We start from the raw sequence: 20002 nt of genomic DNA on the forward strand, positions 1-20002 counted from the left end.
ATGATGAACCCAAGTACAAAACTGGCAGAGGAGGAGAGACACTAGACCCGAGGAGAGCTGGGGGCCCAAGGTCAAGGATAACACAAAGTCCAAGAATAATTTCCATCATGGTTCTTTATGTAAACAAAACAGTATTGATGAGTCCAAGAACCTTGGTAATATACTAGAATCAGATTCATATAACAAATACAATGTGTATCATTGTATCATATATATATATATATATACATATATAAAATCAAAGCATCAAATGCTTTTTGTAAATCAATTAAAATCATTTCATATACTTGCACTGCCACATTCCCTTTAGGTAAAGCCTCTGTGATCCCTGAGTGATTGCATTGTTATTTTTCCCATCTCATAATCATATACCTATATATCATTAATCAATCAATCAACTCAAACAATGTGCTTGAATGTATGCTTACCATGCAGGTTTGTACCACTTTACAGGAGAACAATTTCACTTTTTAAATTCTTCCAGTTTCCGAGTGTAATATTCCTCTTGTAATTTTAATACTTTCAACTGCATTTTTATTTTCTCTCTCTTTAACTGATCAAGGTCCATTGTATCCAGATTTATGTTAGCAGAGAGCCTAGAGGACGGACCCTCCTCCATCACTGATGAGTGAATGCTGTCTGACACTTGTGTTGTTTGGGAATCCCTGTGGAAGAAATATACTTTATGGGGGTGCACATCAATTAGGCATCTTCATTAATCCAAATAATGTAATTATTAGAGCTTACCTCATCTCTAGCTTCATCGCTTGTAATTGTGTTGCATCGTGGCCAAGGGTGGTGGCATCTGTGTGCCCTGGGTTATCATACTGACAGTCACCCAGCACAATCTGAGGTTCAGTGGAAGGGCCTGCAAGGTTAGTAGAAAACATTTGTTGAAATGAATGCATTTTCAGTCTTGTACAAAATAATACAACTTGTGGCTTCTGAACAACTCACTCATTGCTTCTATTCTTTCCTCTTTAATACCCTGCTGAGTGGTTGCTCTGTTTGAGATGATGTCTCTGAAATTTACAGTTGCAATAGACTGAACACTGACTTCACAGCTTGACGTGTCGAGATGCTCTTCTCTCTTCCATTCTTTCTTTTTTCCACAATGCTTCGATTCAAAATCTTCTTTCTCCCAGTCAGCTTTGCAGGGGACAAAATGTCAAATAAATAAAAAATATTATAACAAATCCTTTAAATCTTAAACCATCTTACCACTACAGGAACCGTTAAATCCTAATGTTGTGCTTACCTATCATGTCACCAGCAAAACTTGTGTCTGTCACAGGGAGTAACAGCACAGGGGAAATACTGAGGTTGGCATTGTGACTGCTGACTGATTCATTGTCTTTAGTTTTACTAACAATGTCAAGCTTGATGTCTGGGGATGAGGCAGCTGGTGCAGATAAAGGTCTAGAAGAATTTCCTGTTTCTGCTTTGATTTCTCTCTGTCCATCTGTTCTTCCATCACTATACATGAACTCCTCTCCATTTTCTTCTTTAATACCTCCATTGATGAGGGGGACACCTGACTCCTGAGGGGGATCAGTGTGTATGACTGCTGTGATGAAGGGGCCACCTGGTGAACCGTTGCGTTGTCTCTCTTCCTCACTCTGTGCATCCTCGACCAATGACTTACACCAACCGTCTGTTCACAGATAAAACTGATGTTACACAAGAGATTTGCTTGAGTTGCAAAATAAAATAATACTGCTGTTTTTTTTTTTTTTTGAGCATCATCCCACAAGTTAATCAGATTAAAGATGATCAAATCACACACTAAGGCTACGTCCACACTACTATCTCTTCATTTTAAAACACGTTTCTACTGCTATGTCTACGCCTGGCGTCCACACCACCTCAGTGTTTAAGCCTCTAAAACAGTGACTTTTGGAAATGCTGCTAGTGTTTTAGCTTGAGTATGGACAGTTCAGGGAAAGAGTTGCTCTAATGCACAGTAATTAAATTAATCTAAACTTACTACACTTTATTAGGTATGCCTAGATAAACCTGATCCAGGAGATTAAAACAGGCTGGCAATAAATCTTCCTTCATGAGGATTATAATGTTCAGTTTTTAGGTGGTCATTTTGGCACCTGTAATTTGAGGTGCTGAGGTGATGAACCGTTATTTAACCACTATTTTCTGACAGGGTATCTTACAAATAAGGTCTATTATTATTATTTTTAATAGCATCCATCCATCCATTATCTATACTGCTTATCCTAAAGAGCTGCGGGCAGGGGCTGGAGCCTTTCCCAGCTGACACTGGGCAAGAGGCGAGGTACACCCTGGACAGATCGCCAGTCCACCACAGGGCTGACATATAGAAACATTCTCACATACATACATACACACACACACACACACACACACACACACACACACACTCACTCACACTAACAGGCAATTTAGAGTCACCAATTAAGCTAACCCGCATGTCTTTGTGTGGGAAGACGCCACAGTACCTGCAGATAACCCATGCAGGCACAGAAAACTGCCTGCTGTAAAGTGACAGTGCTAACCACTGCACCACCTTGCCACTCCATCATAAAAATACTGATGTGGAAATTTGACGATGGCGAGTGAATAAAATATTAAACTATTAATAAGATAACAAGCCTATTTTGAACGGGCACTGCACCATTATTGAGAAAGACACAAGTCAAACGACACTGAAAATAAATGGACAATGTTTTGTATGAATTGGTGTGAGTGTTGTGCAGCAAGCATGGAGGCATGTAATGACTGGCACCTGCACCCACAATATGCTGCACCAGCAGCTCAATATTCGAGTTCAGACGATCCATCAAAGATGACCAGTGACCCATTTTCTGTACAAATTCATTCTCAGTGGCGTCTAACCGCTGAAGAAGCCGCCTCTTTAGCTGAAGATCTTGTGCAACCGAATCCAAGGGAAGTTTTCTCCTCAGTCTCTCCCTCCTGTAGCCACTCACAGTAGCACTGAGTCTTTGTTTTTGATTCTCCGCCATCTCTGCAGCATCCTCTGCAACTCGCTCCCCACTAGGCATGGACAAAGACCCAGTGTCAGGCAAGCCAGCGACTGGTTCCACAGCCTCCACCACGTCGCTGGTCCCAACTCCCAGAGACATCACGTTTCTTGGAGGGGATACTCCCCAAATGGACTTCAGGAGCTCAAAATAGAGCAAGACTACTCGCCCGTGACCACTTTTTCGACCAGAATCAAGTGCTTGTCTGTATCTGATCCGTATGGCCTTGACTTTGGTGGTCAGCTGAACTGTAAACACAAACATGACACAGTTTATACTGTATGTAAGTAAGTAATTTACAATCATATTGGATGAGCACTTGATTTTATCAAATTCAACTCAAACATGATAGATTTATTCATTCATTTCTTCCTCCCCTTCCTCCTGGCAGCAACAGCAGGATTTTGTACTCTCACTAGGCCCCTCCTCCTGCCAACACGTGCACAGTTCACGTTCCGGAGGTTAAAAACACAACCTGTTTGAAACTATTGGACTATTCGCCAGCGTGTGGTTTTTGTAAAAAAAAAAATAAAAACAAAACATTACACCACATACCTTTTGTGATCTCGTCCTTTTTGTGTGGAAACTCCTTCCCCATTGCCATGGCTTCCTCCGGCGATGGATAATGCTCCCGGTACAGCTCAAATATATCACTGTATTTGCTTTGCGACGACTCCCAGTCAATGTTTTCCACGGCCATGGCCGCCTTATACTGACGTGTTACCTTCAGTAACAGTTCCACCTCGTCGTCGGTCCAAGCAAAGAAATCTCTGACCTTTTTATTCGCCATCGCTCTTCTTCGTTCGTGGTATTTTCTGCAACTTAGCATTGAATTCATGGGGCAGACGATCTTCTTCCTGTTTACACCGGCCAGCGCATGCCCAGTGTACGTGAATGGTCACGTGAAATGCGTTTTCAGGAGTAGCAGTTAACCTTCCTGTCATGTTCGGGTCAAATCTGACTGATTTACAACTTAAAACACTCATAAATATTGTGTTTTACATCTGATTGCCTCAAGGCCTTATGATATCCTCCACACTGTGCACTTGAACATATAAAAGTGATGATCACCACTTTTGATTGAATTTTGATTGTTTTAGTCAACCTTGTTACACCTGTGGTGTTCCTGGTCAAAAGTGACCGCCATAGGAAATGAATGGGTATCCAGATTATATTCATCCATCAGATGAGAAAACATCCCCACACACACCACCCCAACACACACACACACACACACCACACATTTCAGACTGTCTTTTGTGGGTATACATCTCTTTCCTGCGCTTATGTGCCAATCCTCCCACGTGAACCAACCTCCTAATGAAACAATGTATTATATCTTAACACAGACTAGACGGGTGTCTGTTATGTGAACCCATCTCTTTCCTGTGCTTTTGTGCCACTATAGCTTGATGTTTGCCTTGCACTCCTTTTACTCTGAGCACAATGAGTAGGCGACTGACCACACGGTTGTCTGTCAGAGAGGCTCTGGACCAGATTTTAGAACAAGATGAAGAGCACCTGCCTCTGCCAGTCTGGTTAGGAGTGTGCAAACCCGAACCGCTGCCCTGGCCACTCTCCCCCAACAAGAACAGGGGCAGAAAAGGAAGCGCTGTGAGCTCTGTGCCCCTACAGAAAACAAAACAAGCCTGAGATGCTGCAAATGTGATGCCTGTGTTTGCAAGGTCCACTCTGACCTGAGTGTCAAATGCGACTCATGTGCATGAATTCACATGCACACACACACACACACCACTTTATGCTGAGGAGTTTGGTCTCTGGTTTTCCATTTCTTGAACACGACAGGAAGGTTACAAAACATTATTTCTGATACGGAGCTAAAAACACGTGTATGGACGGAGATCGTGTTTTAAACAGAAAACTTAGTAGTGTGGATGTAGCCTTAGTTTGACAGTAACATTTACAGACCTTCCTTTGGATGCTCCGAGCAGCTGAACTGACGATCAGTCTTGGCCTGAAATTAAGCACATACACTATCACAAGAGCACATATCAATTTTGAACAGTAGTTAATAAATGAATATCTGTCATTGGTTATATTTTTTAAGCACTACAACCATGCTAACGACTGTGTGTGTGTTGAGACCAGAGGGTTAAGACCATAGATTGTATATAAAGACAGATGACAAAGGAAAATGCAAGCAGATGTGTATTCATGGCACGAATTGCCACAGTCACACACATTGTCTTTTTTCACAGCAGACATTTTGACTTCTCACACATAGGAAAAGCATCAAGGTGGAATAAATAACAATACTGATGACTCAGTACCATTAGTGTCCCATTAAGAAATTCCAGTGAGCCAGCATACACACTATCAGGACCTTCCCTGAGTGCAATTATTAATCAGCCATTAATGTTATCAAATACACTGGTACTTTTCTTGTCGTGACATTTCAAAATGTCTGCAGAGAAAAAGGTTTATTATTTTAAGTTTAGCACTTGTAACTGCTTGTAACTGCTCCTTTGACTTAGTGCGCTTATCTCCTCTACAAAAGCCTTTCTTCTTAGAAAGTTGATAGAGTATAAACACAACGAGCCTGTAAAGGTGAACTGGTGAGTAGGTAGTTTTTGTGTGTGTGCATTATGACGTTGACGTGTATAGTCTTATTAAACAACTGCCTTTTTAAAGGCATCTAACCAAAAATCCATTCAAGAAATCCATCTACTTTGGGATGAGGAAAGTGCTTTGAAGTGCTAAAATGTCAACTTATTTCCGGGTTTTAGGACTCATTCTTGCACCACTCTGTACACATGCAGACTTGTGTATAGAGCAATTTTTTCTTGCTTTCACGCTTGGCAGGTAGGTATCTGGTGTCCACTTCTTAAAATGCATCGATGGTCAGAGGCAAACAAACACAGACAGTCCACTAGTCAAATTTCGTAACTGGTGCAAGGATAAAATTCTCTTCGCCCTCTGTCTGAATGCACCTTGAGGCTTTACTTAGACACAGCAGTGTTTTGAGCTAAAAGTTAAGATCAACGTGCTACGGGCCCACAATGGCATTGTTATAAGATCCATATTTAGCAGGAAATGTTTACCATTCTCACCATGTTGGTTTAGCATAGGCTGTTAGCATGCTGATTTTTGTTAAGTAGCTGAGGCTCATGGGAATGTCAAATTAAAATTTCGTCTTGACAATGGCATCAGATGAAAAGGGATAACCAAAGTTATTACAATTGATCCTGATGGAAACATTAATGTGTGTGCCACTGTTATGAGACATCTTACAAAGACAGAAACAGCTTAATTTCTCACCATCTTACCTCTTGGAGCCTCGGGATGACAATTTTTACTGTCTTCAATGCATTTATCACAGATGCTGAAATGATCAAATTTGTCCCCCTATCTGAAAGAACAAGAATGATATTTATACATACCAAAAAGAACTTGTACAGTAGCCTAACATGCCAACATTCATTTCATTAATAGTGCTTGTACAGATGATGATTCCTGTAGGAAACGTCACCTTCAAAATCATTGTTGTCATTGTCATTATCAGTAACAGCAGGCATATCTTCAGCTTCCATTTCTCCCTTTTCCATCTTATCTTCCTCCTCTTTACTCTTGTCATCTCCTGAGTCTACAACCTCTCCTCCATTTTCAGCCCCTACCCTTTCTTCCTCTCCCTCTTCTCTCTCCAGTTCTTCACTGCCTGGATGCCAGTCGTCATCTTTAACATCATCTTCCTCAGTTTCTTCTGCAGATTGTATTTCTGACGCTTTAACAGGGATATAATAATATGTACAACTTTAAGAAACTGTTAATTACTACTTGGTATGAAATTAATACTATTATGTTGGCATGCAATCTACTTAATGTTTAATTCAATTTCTGTTTTGAGTTGCAGTTTCAATAAAGTGCAGACAAACCTTCAGAGCGGCTCTCTGACTCATCTGATGACAGGATTTTCTTTGGCTGGAGGAATAAAAAGAGTCTTATGACACACAGTGTCAAAGTTGCATAAAATTATTTTACAAAATCATCAAATCTTTTTTTTAAGTTACCTTTAAAGTCTCACTTCTTCTCCTTTTAAACCCCTTAGTCGTTAATATCCCTTTCTGTGATAATTGTGAAAAGTTAGTTTAATTAGTGTCGATTGTGAGTTTCTTAAAGAAAAGAACACAAGACATAAAAAAAGTCTTACATCAAATAAATCCTGCAGAGGTTTGTCTTCATGGAAAATACTTGCTTTCCATTTTTTACTGGAGCCTTTCCCCCCAAATTCCTCAAAGTCAGGTGGAGAGAGCCAGCTGCCATTACTCAAAATGCATTGCTCACCTAAACAGAGCATCAACATACAGCAACACAAATTAGGGAAAAGAATGAAGAAATAAAGGAATAAGAGAAGATGTGTATACCTCTGTATAAATCAGAAATATGAACGGGGTAATTAGTTTCCACCTACCCCTGCTCAGCTTTTCTACATCCAGGAAGCCCTTTTTGTCTCCACAGGTTACAGGCAGTCCTAGTTTTGCATACAAGCAAAAATTGGTAATGTATTTTGATGTTGTGTTTTGTGCAGAATTAAATGCACTTTTCAAATTTGATTTTTTTGTTTTTTCATCTTCATCTTGGAATATATTGTCAAAAAAACATTCATATTTAAAAATAGAAAAACAGATGATCAGTGTGTCTTGTGGCACAGACTCACTGTTTTCTTGTGCCATCTGGTCATAGGTGTTCTGGGTAGATGGGCCCGGCTGCTCATTGCCTTCCTGATCTTCGTCCTCCTCCTCTTCTTCCTCCTCCTCCTTCTCATCCTCATCATCATAATCATCAATATATTTGATTTTCTTACTTTTCCTTAGGCTATTTCTCCTGTCCCCATCTTCTTTTTCTTCTCCCTCTTCTCCTTCCTCTTCTTCATCACTAATGGGTCTTAATCGAATCCTCTTCTGTTTCATTTGTTTGTCTATGAATGAAACAAAAAGAAAACAACAAACAAAGTAGTTTTTTTTCTCATAATTTCACTCTGCATATCTGATGACAGTACCTTTCCAACTTTGAGTATTTACCTGAAGCACACTCTCAAAAACAACATAGGAACTTTTTCTTTACCATATTTCTTTTTTTCTTTTTTCTAACATGTCCTCACAATTGGGTGTATCCAGGGAGCTAATACTACTACTACTACTACTACTACTACTAATAATAATAATAATAATAATGATAATAATAATAATAATAATAATGATAATAATAATAATAATGTTACACTCAATGTTACATACACATACGTGTATGTGGCTTATTAATAACCATCATTAGGGAGACTATCTTTCTCTTAGGGCAGCTGTGATTAACAAGTTACACACACAGAGACACACACACTCACACCCTCATTCACACATAACTCGATAAATGTATGACTTACTGTCCTTATCTAACTTCCTTAAGGTGCAGTACCAATATTATACAAAATGTAACTCTCCGTCTCTTTTCTCCACTTCATTGGTCACACCCTGACAGACAGGTTACCTCCAGTCATTTTATTGTTTTTAAAAATGAGCGGGTAAATGAATAGGAAACGCTGAATTACTCTGATTTCTTGTAACGCTCTTGGAAGTCTTGTAACGCTCAAATCGGCAGCAAAAACCCGCCATTTTAAAGAAACTGCACCCAGTCAGTCACTTTCTAGCGACTGTTGATGAATCATACTCTGTCGTATTAAGTAACTCTGGGTTTCATGCACACACACAAAAAAAAAAAAATGATGAGAAAAGGCGGAAACACGCTGCAGATGCGCAGGAACTTAGTTCACTCATCTTTTGAAGTTGTCCAATGAATCCTGATGACAAATCCACGACTTCTGCAGATCTATTTACAATATTGTGACAATAGCCTACGTTATTTTGATTTCTCTGCCCGAGTGTTTGTAGAGGCATAGAGAAGCCATTTAGACCATCGGGATTATGTTTTATGTCTATGATGCCACATACAGTGAGACAAGACACTATCGATATCATTCCAAATAGAAGATGCCACATCTGATTGGGAAAAGAAAGTAATATAGTCTGTTTATCTTATATCCCTACATGCACCAATGCACCGTTTCAGCTGACTTTGTACAGTAAACACTTTAACCCATCACTGGCTGTTACTGACTTGTGCAGGCATAACTCAGCAAACACGCAATGCATGTTTATCTGTTTATTATGTCCATGTAGAAATGTTACACGAAAATGCAGCACACAAAACCAGAAAACCGACTTTACATTTACTCATAAATCAGCTATAATCTCAAAGCAGTGTCTTACCTCTGCTGCCCTTGATCCCAAGAAATGAAACTGAAACTTCGAGTTGCAGACACTCCCACTAAATTACTGAATCACCGCAATGAGGTTGAGCTGACTGTTAAGGACCACCCAACATTGACAAGTTATCCTGATCTACTAACAACAAAGGGCTCCGTAACATGAAAATTAATGGAAAAAAAAAAGAACCAGACAAAAAACCACCACACATAAAGAATTTACTAACTAATAAACAGTCATTGTCTAGATGAATTATCAGTCAGCCATTAAGAAATGGGCAACCATTCATGAGCAGATTACAGAACACTAAAAATGATTAACATGTAACAGGAGAATAAATGTATTTAAACCAATTTAAACTGTAATAATAAATATAGTCAAAATCTCACATACTGCAATCTCAAATCAATTAGGCTATCAGAAGAAAAGGTAAAATATCTCATTAAATTCGTTGAGCATGATCCTACAGCGAGTGTTCATCAGTCAATTAAAAGCATCAACTAGTCCAAAAAGGAAAACAGCTACATTTCAGATTATTATAAGTCAAGCAAGAGAAAAGTGAAAGTTGGTGTTGAACCAGTCTTGGACAGACAGCGTCCTCCCCAGCAATTGTTCCAAATGACCCACCAGCTTCACTGTGAGATCCACTGATGAGGAAGACACATTCAACCTATAACAGTTCTGATGGCACACAACAGAGGTAAATTTAAAAATTATTGCTCTGTGAATGATTACAGCAGTTCTTTCTTTAGGTGTTCTTTATTTTTCTGAAAACATTTGGAAATTTAGCAGCTACATACGTGATACCTGAGTAGCACAAACTGCAATCAGTACACCCACTGCTACCAGGATCAGGAAGATCCAAGCGTTCATGCCAGTCTGTTTCTCTGCAGTCAGTCTTGCTTTGAGCTCCTCTCTTCTCCACAGCGCCTTCTTCATCTCCTCAAGCTCGTCCCCCTTATAACGCTCCTCCAGCTCCTTCTCCTTGTTGCTGATCTCTTCATTTCTCTCTGCCATGATGCTCTCCTGTATTTCCCTGATCTTTCTCTCCTTTTCGGGATACAGTTTTTTGTTGTAATCAGTCCCTCCATTCAGGGCCATCAGGGTCTGGATCTTTGCCACGAAGCTTGTCACTTGTTCTGGGTTTTCTGGTTCTTTGTTGTTGAAGACATGGAAGCCGCCACTACACTTGCGTATGAAGTTGCGGAGGTTGTCATCGCTCTCAGTGATGATGTCATTTATTGTTTTTCCTTCCAAACGATCCCCATGGGTGAACAGCACGATGGTGTAGTCCCACACTCTTGGGCCAAACATTGTTTCGATCAGTGTGTTGGTATCTTGATCTTCCTGAGTCATCCTTCCTAAAGGGATTACATATGCAAAAGCATGAGGTCCTGGTTCCAGGAATCTGGTAGATTTCAGAATTTCTTGAACAATTTCCTCCTTGTTGCCAGTCTGAAAAAGCCCTGGTGTGTCGATCACAGCAACAGGCACATTCCCAATTGTTCCAACTTCCTTCTCACAATGTCGAGTGACTCTCTGCAGCTTCATGTCTGATTTAAACACATTTCTACCAAGGATTGTGTTCCCACTCGAGCTCTTGCCTGCTCCACTCTTCCCAAGAAGCATGATCCTCAAGGGCTTCTCTGTCAACACAACAAATGAGAAACATTTTCGATAGTGTCACTCAAGTGTATTACACCCAAGACAGTTTTACATTTGAAACATGACTTAACTCTTATCGTAATATATTCTGGTTTAATAACTTGATATTTTTTAATACACCTTTAATGAACCTGATATGACTGATGGCATGATCTGTATTTTTTCCTAATGTCTAAAATGAATCTCGGGATGGGGTGTACAGTGGGGGGACAATGGCTCCTTCCCTTTTTCAACACCTCTTCTTTCAGTGCCTTTGTTTGGACCACATCTGTCTTCAAACATGGCATTCATTTTTATCCCAAGTACACACCTGTAGAGTTTTATGACTGGATCTTGCACAGTTGTGACACTGTCACAGTGTCTGTCTGTCTACAGACATGGAAACATCTGTGACATTACTCAAAACCACCTCTGTGGAAGTTCCCGCTGGAGTAAGTGTCTCTAAGACCACATTTTGCCATGATGACACACTCACAAACTCACAAGATGAAAACAATACCAGGCCTGTTGTCATAAGCTGGTAACAACCGTGAAAAACGCAAGACGCCAGTGTGTAATGATCACAGCTGGCAACAGGTCATTTGTCAGAAATGTAAATGTTTCATGCTCTTTTCTTTGAAAATGTATTAAAAAATTACTCTTGTCAGGAATTCAAGTACTTATTTTGTACAAGAATGTTAAGATTACATATATTAATTATTAACTAAAAGCTATTGACTCTGACAGAGGTTAGTGTCAGTGTTGACCTACTTACAGAGTGTGGGTCCAAATGACTTATATCTATGGGACTTTAAAATAGGTGTTTTTAAAGGTTATCATATAGAATTAACAGAGTTTACTTAGCAAAACATGGTGTGACAAGACATGAAGCTTAATGTCTTTTACTTAGTTTTACTTCAGAGCTGCCTCATGCTGTAGGTAAAGGAAACTCAGCTAACTCAGCTCTGTTCTCTGATCCACCTGCAGCTGCTCAGTGTATAAGATTTGGATTCCTGTGGGATTCAAAAATAACCTCTGTGATAAGATGAGCAAAGCAGTGGGTGGTTGATTTAATAACACCATAATAGTTTCCTTTCAGTACTTCCACAAGGCATTTCTGTTTATGAAAGGCCAAAACAGAAAATTTAACTAAAACAGCAGTATATAATAATAAATATAAGACGAGTTAAGAGCTCATTTTCATTCTTACCTTCCCCCAAATCCTTTTGTTCTGGGTCAGACATGCTGTCAGTGGTCATGGCAGAAGCAGATCGAGCTACTGTGTTATCTGCAAAGCTGACAAATACTCTATTAACGTCAGAGTTTAAAGTAGCTTCTGGCTAACAGCTAACTGGTCCTCAGTCTGCTAGCTGGTCCTTTATTCTCAAAGTCTGGCTGGTCTTTGTGAAGTTTTTTGTTCTGTACAGTTCCCTTCTTGTCACTCTGCCCTAGAAAACACGTTGCACAATGAGGGTAACGAAAGTGAAAGTATGAGCAGCAAACTGAGTGGTTCAGGTTTCAGATTCAATGGTCATAGAAATGTTCCTCTGTGATCACTGGACATGAAAATATTGTGCAGTAAAACTTTTACCTGAAGAGAAGATGAAAACAACATGATGACAATTTTAACTCATGATCATTACATTTCCTTGAAGCACTCTGATGAAAACCTAAAAGGTGAATGAAGACTTTCACTGACCAAAAAATATTTAGTAGATAAAAAGCTCCATCCAGTGGACAATATGTCCGATTCTGAGGCTGTCCTGTTTACAGAGATCCAGTGTCTAGAAGACAGGACCTCAGCTGTGACTGAAAAAAGGTGTAATGGGCATAGTAATGTAGCAGTTCATTGGTACTGTGCTGTAACTAAGTACATTTACTCATTGCTGTACTCATCAAAACTTTCAGGTAAGTGTACTTTACTTGAGTATTTCCATCTGAACCTACTTTATACTTCACCTTCACTTTATTGATCCGACTGAGCTCATCAGATTCACCCTAGTTTTTTTTTTTTTTATAAAGCAAGAGGCTGATCTCATTCATTATCTAATCATTCATTTTTATCACTGACTTTGTGGTTGTTTCTAACAATATTTTTTTGTTTTACAATTAAGCCCACCCAGACAAAATCTCATTAACTCTGCATTTGACGAGAAAGTGTTTATAGGATGTTAGTGCAGTGACTTTTATACATCTTTTAATCACGCATTGTTTTCTAATTCTACATTTATTTTTGGAATTGAGAGCAGTTTCAATCTGTAGATTGTAGATTGCTCAGATGACAAGTCTCAAACTATTTTCTAGTTATTAAGTTACAGTCAGGATTGTCTACGTTCCAGACATTGGTCACAACCTCTGAGAGTAGCAAAAACTTAAAATCAGTTCTAAACCTTACAGGTAGTGAAAAGCAGCAAGGCAGCCTGGCAGCAGCATTTTTTATCGACTGCAGTCTGTGGTTGTTTCACTTGCTGATAGCAGAAGTAATTTCTCTGTATGAGCAGCTAAAACAGAAAACTTAACTAAAACCACAGATCATTTTAGTAGATGATAATAAAAATAAGAAGAGTTGAGAGCTCGTTTTCATACTTACCTCTGGATCCTTTTGATCTGGGTTAGACTTCTTGTCAGCGGTCATGGCAGAAGCAGATCAAGCTACTGTTATATTATTAACAGCAAACCTGTTAAGTACAGTATAATGTTGGTCTTTGTGAAGTTTCTTTATTCAGATCAGTTCTCTCTCTAGCTCTGCTCTTGAGGCTGCGCCCTTTTATCCTAATACCAATGAAAGTGAAAGTATGAACAAGAAATGTTATGGGGGCAGTGGGTTCAGCCTTTGACTGAAAATGGTCTAAGGGATACAGTAAGTAAAAGTTCATTTATACTCTACTGTATCTAAGGTTATTTACTTAGTTCATCAGATTCACCTAAATGCTTAGTTTTAGTGTAACAGACAAAGGCAAAACAAAATTTCTTAACTGATGTCATTCATCTGTTTGTTGTCAAGATTCACTTATCAGTTGCTTGGTGCTTATTTTGTAATATTTCTTCATGCCCTCATCTCGTACAAAGGCTGATAGACTGTGAAAACATCTGGGACAACAAAGGAATTAAGTTTATATTTTATCACTGTAAAATCACTTCATCTGTAAAATCAAAATCTTATCTGCTAACCTAAACCTAAATACATCATTCACAGGGGCCACTGATCTACAGAAAAAGTACTTTTACTTTTGATACTTGAAGTACATTTACCTGATAATACTTTCATTTGTGATGGAGTATTGTTACATTGTGGTGCTGATAAAAAAGTTAAGGATGTGAATGTTTCTCCTACCGCTGTTCATTTTATTCTGAAATGCTAAATATTATATACTCTGAATAAATACTTGGTAAACACATTGAGCAACAGTGCCCTCTGCAGCTATGAATGGTAATTTATTCTTTTGTGCTCAGAGTCAAAGCACTTCAGCGGTTTTAATATACAGAAAACAAAGCCTATCGATCAATGGAGTTGAGGTCTGACTCCACTCTATTGACTGAGTGGAGTGACTTCACTCAGTGTAGTGATACATATCTATTCCTTGTGATCCCCGGCTTGTGGAGCACACACCAAACTGGATTTAGAATTCTTGATATTTATTCAAATTGATATATATTCAATGTTTCCTCATTGTGGCCCCTCACCCAGACAAAATCTCCTTGACTGTACATTTGAGGAGAATGTTTTTATTGAATGTCAGTGCAGTGACTCTAATGCACTAAATGTAAAGTATGTAACAATAACGCACTATTTCATTTATCCTTAATTTATAAAAGTGAGATGTTCATCAGATTTTGTTCAACTATTGTATTTCTGTCATGTTTAAGTATCAGGCTGTTTTTAAGAGCATGATCTCAGGATGGGGAAAAAGGTTAAAGAGCCTATGCTCTCCACCTTTTCACCTGACATCACTTCCGATCAGCCAGTCTCTGCAGGAGAGCAATGACTGTGTCCTGTTTAGAGGAGAGCAGCTCCAGGGCGGTGGCTATCCTGCCGAGGGACTCTGCCATCCGCACCTCCCTCCTCTCACGCCTCTTCTCTCTGGCCTCAACCCTACGGCGAGCTACTCGATCCAAGTAGGCCTGCTCCTCCTGCCGCTTCAGAATCTCCTGAAGCAAAGCGGTGCTGCTCTGCTCCTCGTTTCCTTTCTGGTTCTGTCCTTCAGCTCCCGCCACAGTTGTTGCAGATAGCGAGGTGGCGGCAGAGGAAGTGAGACAGGTAGACGTAGGAGGGAAAGAGGAGGAGAGGCCAAGGAGATTCTGATTGGTGCTAACTGGTGCCGCGGTAAGACGAAAAGGTATGACGCCGGATGAGAAGGATGGAGCTTTGCGGCTTATGTAGCGTGATGTGTTGAGGAGGTCTGCGTTACTGGTCGAGCCGAGGGAAGGAGAAGTAGAGGCTGTTTCTGTAAAACAAGGTGAGGAGATAAAAGACGGAGATGGCACAATGGAGGCTGGATGAATACTGGTTGTAACAATGTCACCGTTGAGGACGATCAGGGGCTTGACTTCTGGAGCATTTGTTGAGCTAATGGTTGCCGTAGTCGCTGAGGTCATGGCAGCTGTGCTACTTAGAATTTGACTGGTGGCAACTCCCTGACCCACTGACTCCAAAGCACCAGTCATAACAAAGTCATTATTAGGGCGGATAATGGTGGTGGGTTGTGAAAGCTGTGGTTTTGCAGCAATTTTTGCCAAAGGACAGGCCAGCGTAGAAACAGTGTTGCCACCTTTGTTTCGTTTGTTGTTGGTGATCTGAGTGCCAACAGTGTCACAGAGCGTGGCATCCATCAACTGGAGTGAAAAAAGACAAAGACAAAGAGATAGGGAGAGGACATAAATAATTTAAGGTATTTGTAACACATGGATCAGCTGATCATCTGTGATGATCTCACACCCATTCACATGATAGAGCAGACTATTCAAACACCAGGCTCCACATCTCATGCTACTGCTGCTTACTGCTATTATCTAGCCAGAGGTTGTGCTTACTGTAAAAAGCTCTATTACACCAGTGTCAGTTGTATCTGTCATTAAAAAAAGGCCTTTTACTCAAACTGTTGATAAAAACCAACTACAGTCCTTCAACAATATACTGAATTTCACACAGTGTAAACCCAAGTTCTATTATTCTAAAAAAAAAAAACAAAAAAAAAAACCCCAAAGCACAAATAAAAGCCTACATTTACAGCTATCAATGACTCGTTCTTCATTCCACTTCATTCAACTTGTGAATCTAAAAATGTATATTTATATTTTGCTATTTCTGTATTTTGTCCTCACAGGCTAAAAAGTCTTTACAAAGTGGCCATTTACTCAGCTAAAAGTAGAGAAGAAGTAGAGAGCAATAATCCTCCAGTGAGAGGTTTAAACAAACTAATTCAACTTTCCTTACAAAATTAATGAGAAAACAAGCTGACAGAGTGGCTGAACATGGTTTGCTGCTGTAGTCAGAGCTCAGACCTAATACAGTACCATTTCCCGACCCAGTTGCAAGTTGAAATTAGCCTCAAAATTATTTATAAAGTATAAGAAATGCATTACGTTGATGTTTTCATATTGGAGCCAAGCATGGGGAAATGTTTCCTGTCTGGCATCAAAACATTTTAAAGGTGCTATGTGTAGGTTTTTGCTATCGCTACATAGCCAACATTAGCATTAACGGCTGTTTACTTACCAGTCAAGATGAAACACTGCATGTTCAGCATAAAACTTCATTCCTTTACAGGCCAAGAGCTGTGTCCAGCAGTGGAAAGCAGCGGCAGAGTTAACTCTTGTTTTGTTTCTATTTCTATCATTTGTTTTCATACTCTGAAGTTAGTGTGCTAACCAGGTAGCCCTGGCCTGTTCCATCACTTTGCAACAGTGAGTCACTGTACCATCCAGTCTGCCCTCAGTCCAGCATGAGAAATACTGCTGTCCAGAGGGCATATTCTAACTTCTTGTCTTGGAGATGCAATGATGGCTGAAGTTCTTGTTAAGTACACAGCTGTCAATGCTAACGTTTGCTATGTAGTGATAGGAAAAACTTACATACAGCACCTTTCCTTTAGTACAGGAAGGCACTCAAGCTAGCACCTAACATCACGTTTCCTTTCCAACTGTCAGACTTACATCAAAAAACTCCCATGATGTTTTTGCGTGTCCTGTCTCCCGGCTGCGGTCTTTAACCCTCTTGTATGTGACAATGAGGTTATTCCACTTGCGTCTGATCTTTTCGACAGGAAGCACGTGCCCCTTAGACGCCATCTCCTCCTGGACGCTCTGGAAGAGTTGTGAGCGTTCCCGAGTTTCATACAGGCCCCAGCGGCGCCCAACAGCCTCAATCAGACATAAAACAGCTTTGGAGGAAAAATCTGAGCCAGAGGGAAGTGTCTTCTCTGATGGAGCAGGTGGCATCACTGAAGCTGGGTGGGCACATTGATTGTGGTTAAAAAAAAAAAAATTAATGTCAGTGTTTCTGTGGAGTCACTTCATATGTAGATGGGTTTGAAGAAGATATGTCAAAGAACAATACACTGATTTTTCATTGAGGGCCCATTTTCTCAGCAAGACTTGCTGTAAGCCAAACAGGGATTTTAAATGAACTCTCCATGATGTTTCTTATTTAGTCATGAATATTTAATATTATTGAAAAAATAACAAAGATTTGAACCAAGGTTTTCAGGGGCTTTAACATAAAATGGACTGTAAAATCTCTTCTGGTGTTTGGAGCTCTAAGTAAATAAGTGAACCATTTGGAATGATCTGGTTTTCTGCATTAATTGGTCATATGTTGTGATCTGATCTTCATCTAAGTCACAAGTATAGACAAACACAATGTGCTTCAGCTAAAGTGCAGGTGTAAAATCAAGCAAACCCTTAGCTTTAATAACTGGTTAAACATCTTTTGGCAGGAATAAACTCAAACAACTTTCTATAGCTGCTGATCAGACATGCACAACATGAGGAGGAATTTTGGTGTTGAAGCACCTCTGTAGGAGTTAAGGTCTGAACTGTTTAGGATCATTGTCCTGCTGCATTACCTAACTTCTACTGAGCTTCAGCTGGTGGACAGACACCCTGACATTATTCTGTAAGATGCCATGATAAAATTCATTTTCCCCTTAATGATGGCAAACTATCCACAATCAGGGCAGCAAAGCTCCAAAACACTGTACTATCCTGGGATGATGTTTTCATGTTGATACGTAGTACTCTTTTTATACCATAGTGCTCCATGTTCCCAGTCAACTCAGCCTTAGCTTCATCAGTCCATAAAACATTTTCCCAGTAGTGTTGAGGAGTGTCAGTGTGCTGTTTGGCAAGTGTGAGAGAGCAGTGGTTTCCTCTGTGGTATTCTGCCATGGCCACTATGAACTATGATTTACATATATACAGATTTACATACAGTCAAGGTTTATTAACGCCTGACTCCAAATGACTTTTGTTGATGTCAAAGCCAAAAGGTTCACAAACTTTTTCCAACCTACACTGTTTGAAGGTTGTTTTCAGTATGGACAAGAACAAAACAGTGATTTGTGTGTTATTTAATATAGATTGTGTTTGTTCATTATTGTAACTTGCATGAAGATCTGATCATATTTTAAGACATAAATATACATAAATGCAGATACTAACTTACTTCTTTTTGACGAGCGGTTAGCTGACTCACGCTGATAACATATCACAATTGTAAAAAATATGATCCTCACAGTTTGATGCTTGATTACCTGGAGCTATCTTCAGGTAAGTTTTTCCATCCCCTGATGTGGTGAAGAACCGGTCTGTGCTCACAGGATCTAATGATCAGACAATATTGGTCATATTAAAATATGTTCAGTTGTAACACTACACCAGTTTGGAGATGAACCATGACATATTACATTCTGCATTATGTTCACCTTCATTTTGCTCTATAAAGATAAGCTGATAAAGCCACGTCAACCATGATTATCAATCAACTCATCTGAGCACTCACACAGCAGCACAGGAGTAGTTGTGGCTGCTTGCAGCTCTGTGTCAGCCAGCTCCTCTGCAGTCTGATCCACCCCTCCTCCCCCTCCTCCTCCTCTCCTGCACGCAGGCGACTCCTGACTGCCCAAAACCAGCGCAGATGTATTTTCATCCACCGCTTCAGTTTTCACGTGCATCGCTGCGAGGTCGCCGCCGCCGCCACCGCCTCCTCCTTCTCCTCCTCCGTGCATATCCCCCTCCATAGCTGCCACAGAAACACAAACATAAGCCAAATGGAGGAGAGAGCTGCGTGCGTTTGTCTGCGCAGGCGTTGAATTGGGAGAAAGTTTGGAGGTCTCAGTCGGTGATGCGGAGTGCAGCCCCGGCACGTGCCGCCAAAGTCATGACTCCCGCGCGGGAGGTTGGTTAAATGCGTGATGGACAAACGCCAGCCCCCCTCCCTCTCCGCTGTATGTTTTTCACGAGGGGGCAGGGAAATGGCTGCGCTGTCCACCTCGGCCGACGGATGCGCAGAGCGGCTGCGCAGCTCCCAGCACAGATTTGCTGCTGGGAACTGTGACGGTGACGTCAGCTGCTCATGTTTACTCCACAATAAAGCTTCAGAGCGACATTATCATCAGGATTTATCTTTCATCATGCAACCACTCTGAGGAAAAAAGGACCCAATCCGTGATTTCTGTGACTACAATAATCTGAACGTAATGCTGTGTCCTTCTGTGTCCTCCTATTGTAACTGAAAGTATGGGTCTGCTGTCCTGCTGAAAACACCAGGCTACATCTCTGACTTTCTACAGTTTCTTAGAATAAACAAACTATGTAATTTTGCAGTAATGTTAAGGAAATTTTATTCAAAGTAAAGCTCAATTTTAACTCCGGTTATTTAGTTTTTATTCTAAGTGTAAAATTGTTCGTTGTCTGCAGACAAATTTTAAATTTTTGCACGTTCACCTGTACTGCTGCATGCCAACTAACTGAAAGCTACACTAGCAATTAACCTGTAAGTAAAAGTCCAGTTAGTCACAGTGGAAGTGGCAGCAGGTGTCAATCTGTTTTTTGTTTTTTTTTGTT

At 40.2% G+C, this 20002-nt stretch overlaps 3 protein-coding genes across 6 annotated transcripts; all 3 read right to left on the reverse strand.

Moving 5' to 3' along the window:
* Nucleotides 1-96: 96 nt before the first annotated feature.
* Nucleotides 97-8641, reverse strand: LOC108877626 (midasin). Of its 3 annotated transcripts, XM_051073671.1 has the most exons (14): nt 8416-8635; nt 7693-7953; nt 7447-7506; nt 7186-7319; nt 7046-7099; nt 6911-6956; nt 6508-6759; nt 6305-6387; nt 4947-4992; nt 2762-3265; nt 1259-1654; nt 958-1149; nt 748-868; nt 97-665 (listed from the first exon to the last, which is right to left on the reverse strand). In XM_051073671.1, the coding sequence occupies exons 2-14, from the start codon at nt 7943-7945 to the stop codon at nt 464-466; spliced, it is 2343 nt and encodes a 780-aa protein (XP_050929628.1). In that variant the 5' UTR covers nt 7946-7953; nt 8416-8635; the 3' UTR covers nt 97-463. The 3 variants fall into 3 exon arrangements, 2 of the variants coding, with proteins under 2 accessions (XP_050929628.1, XP_050929629.1); XM_051073672.1 differs by lacking the exon at nt 2762-3265 and having other exon boundaries at nt 8416-8631; XR_007814053.1 differs by lacking the exon at nt 97-665 and having other exon boundaries at nt 1514-1654; nt 2772-3265; nt 8416-8641.
* A 535-nt stretch (nt 8642-9176) lies between these two features.
* Nucleotides 9177-12438, reverse strand: LOC108877629 (GTPase IMAP family member 7). 2 transcript variants are annotated; one of them, XM_018667731.2, is made up of 3 exons: nt 12150-12438; nt 10103-10941; nt 9177-9976 (listed from the first exon to the last, which is right to left on the reverse strand). In XM_018667731.2, exons 1-3 carry the CDS (start codon nt 12196-12198, stop codon nt 9839-9841), a joined length of 1026 nt encoding a protein of 341 aa, XP_018523247.1. In that variant the 5' UTR covers nt 12199-12438; the 3' UTR covers nt 9177-9838. The 2 variants fall into 2 exon arrangements, with proteins under 2 accessions (XP_018523247.1, XP_050929638.1); XM_051073681.1 differs by having other exon boundaries at nt 9838-9976; nt 10096-10941; nt 12150-12437.
* Nucleotides 12439-14649: 2211 nt separating this feature from the next.
* On the reverse strand, nt 14650-19753 carry LOC108877628 (uncharacterized). Its single transcript, XM_018667730.2, has 4 exons — nt 18939-19753; nt 18691-18759; nt 17093-17385; nt 14650-15772 (listed from the first exon to the last, which is right to left on the reverse strand). The coding sequence occupies exons 1-4, from the start codon at nt 19174-19176 to the stop codon at nt 14888-14890; spliced, it is 1485 nt and encodes a 494-aa protein (XP_018523246.1). The 5' UTR covers nt 19177-19753; the 3' UTR covers nt 14650-14887.
* Nucleotides 19754-20002: the final 249 nt, after the last annotated feature.

This window comes from Lates calcarifer, linkage group LG11 (assembly GCF_001640805.2).
Source record: "Lates calcarifer isolate ASB-BC8 linkage group LG11, TLL_Latcal_v3, whole genome shotgun sequence".
Classification (NCBI taxonomy): Eukaryota; Metazoa; Chordata; class Actinopteri; family Centropomidae; genus Lates; species Lates calcarifer.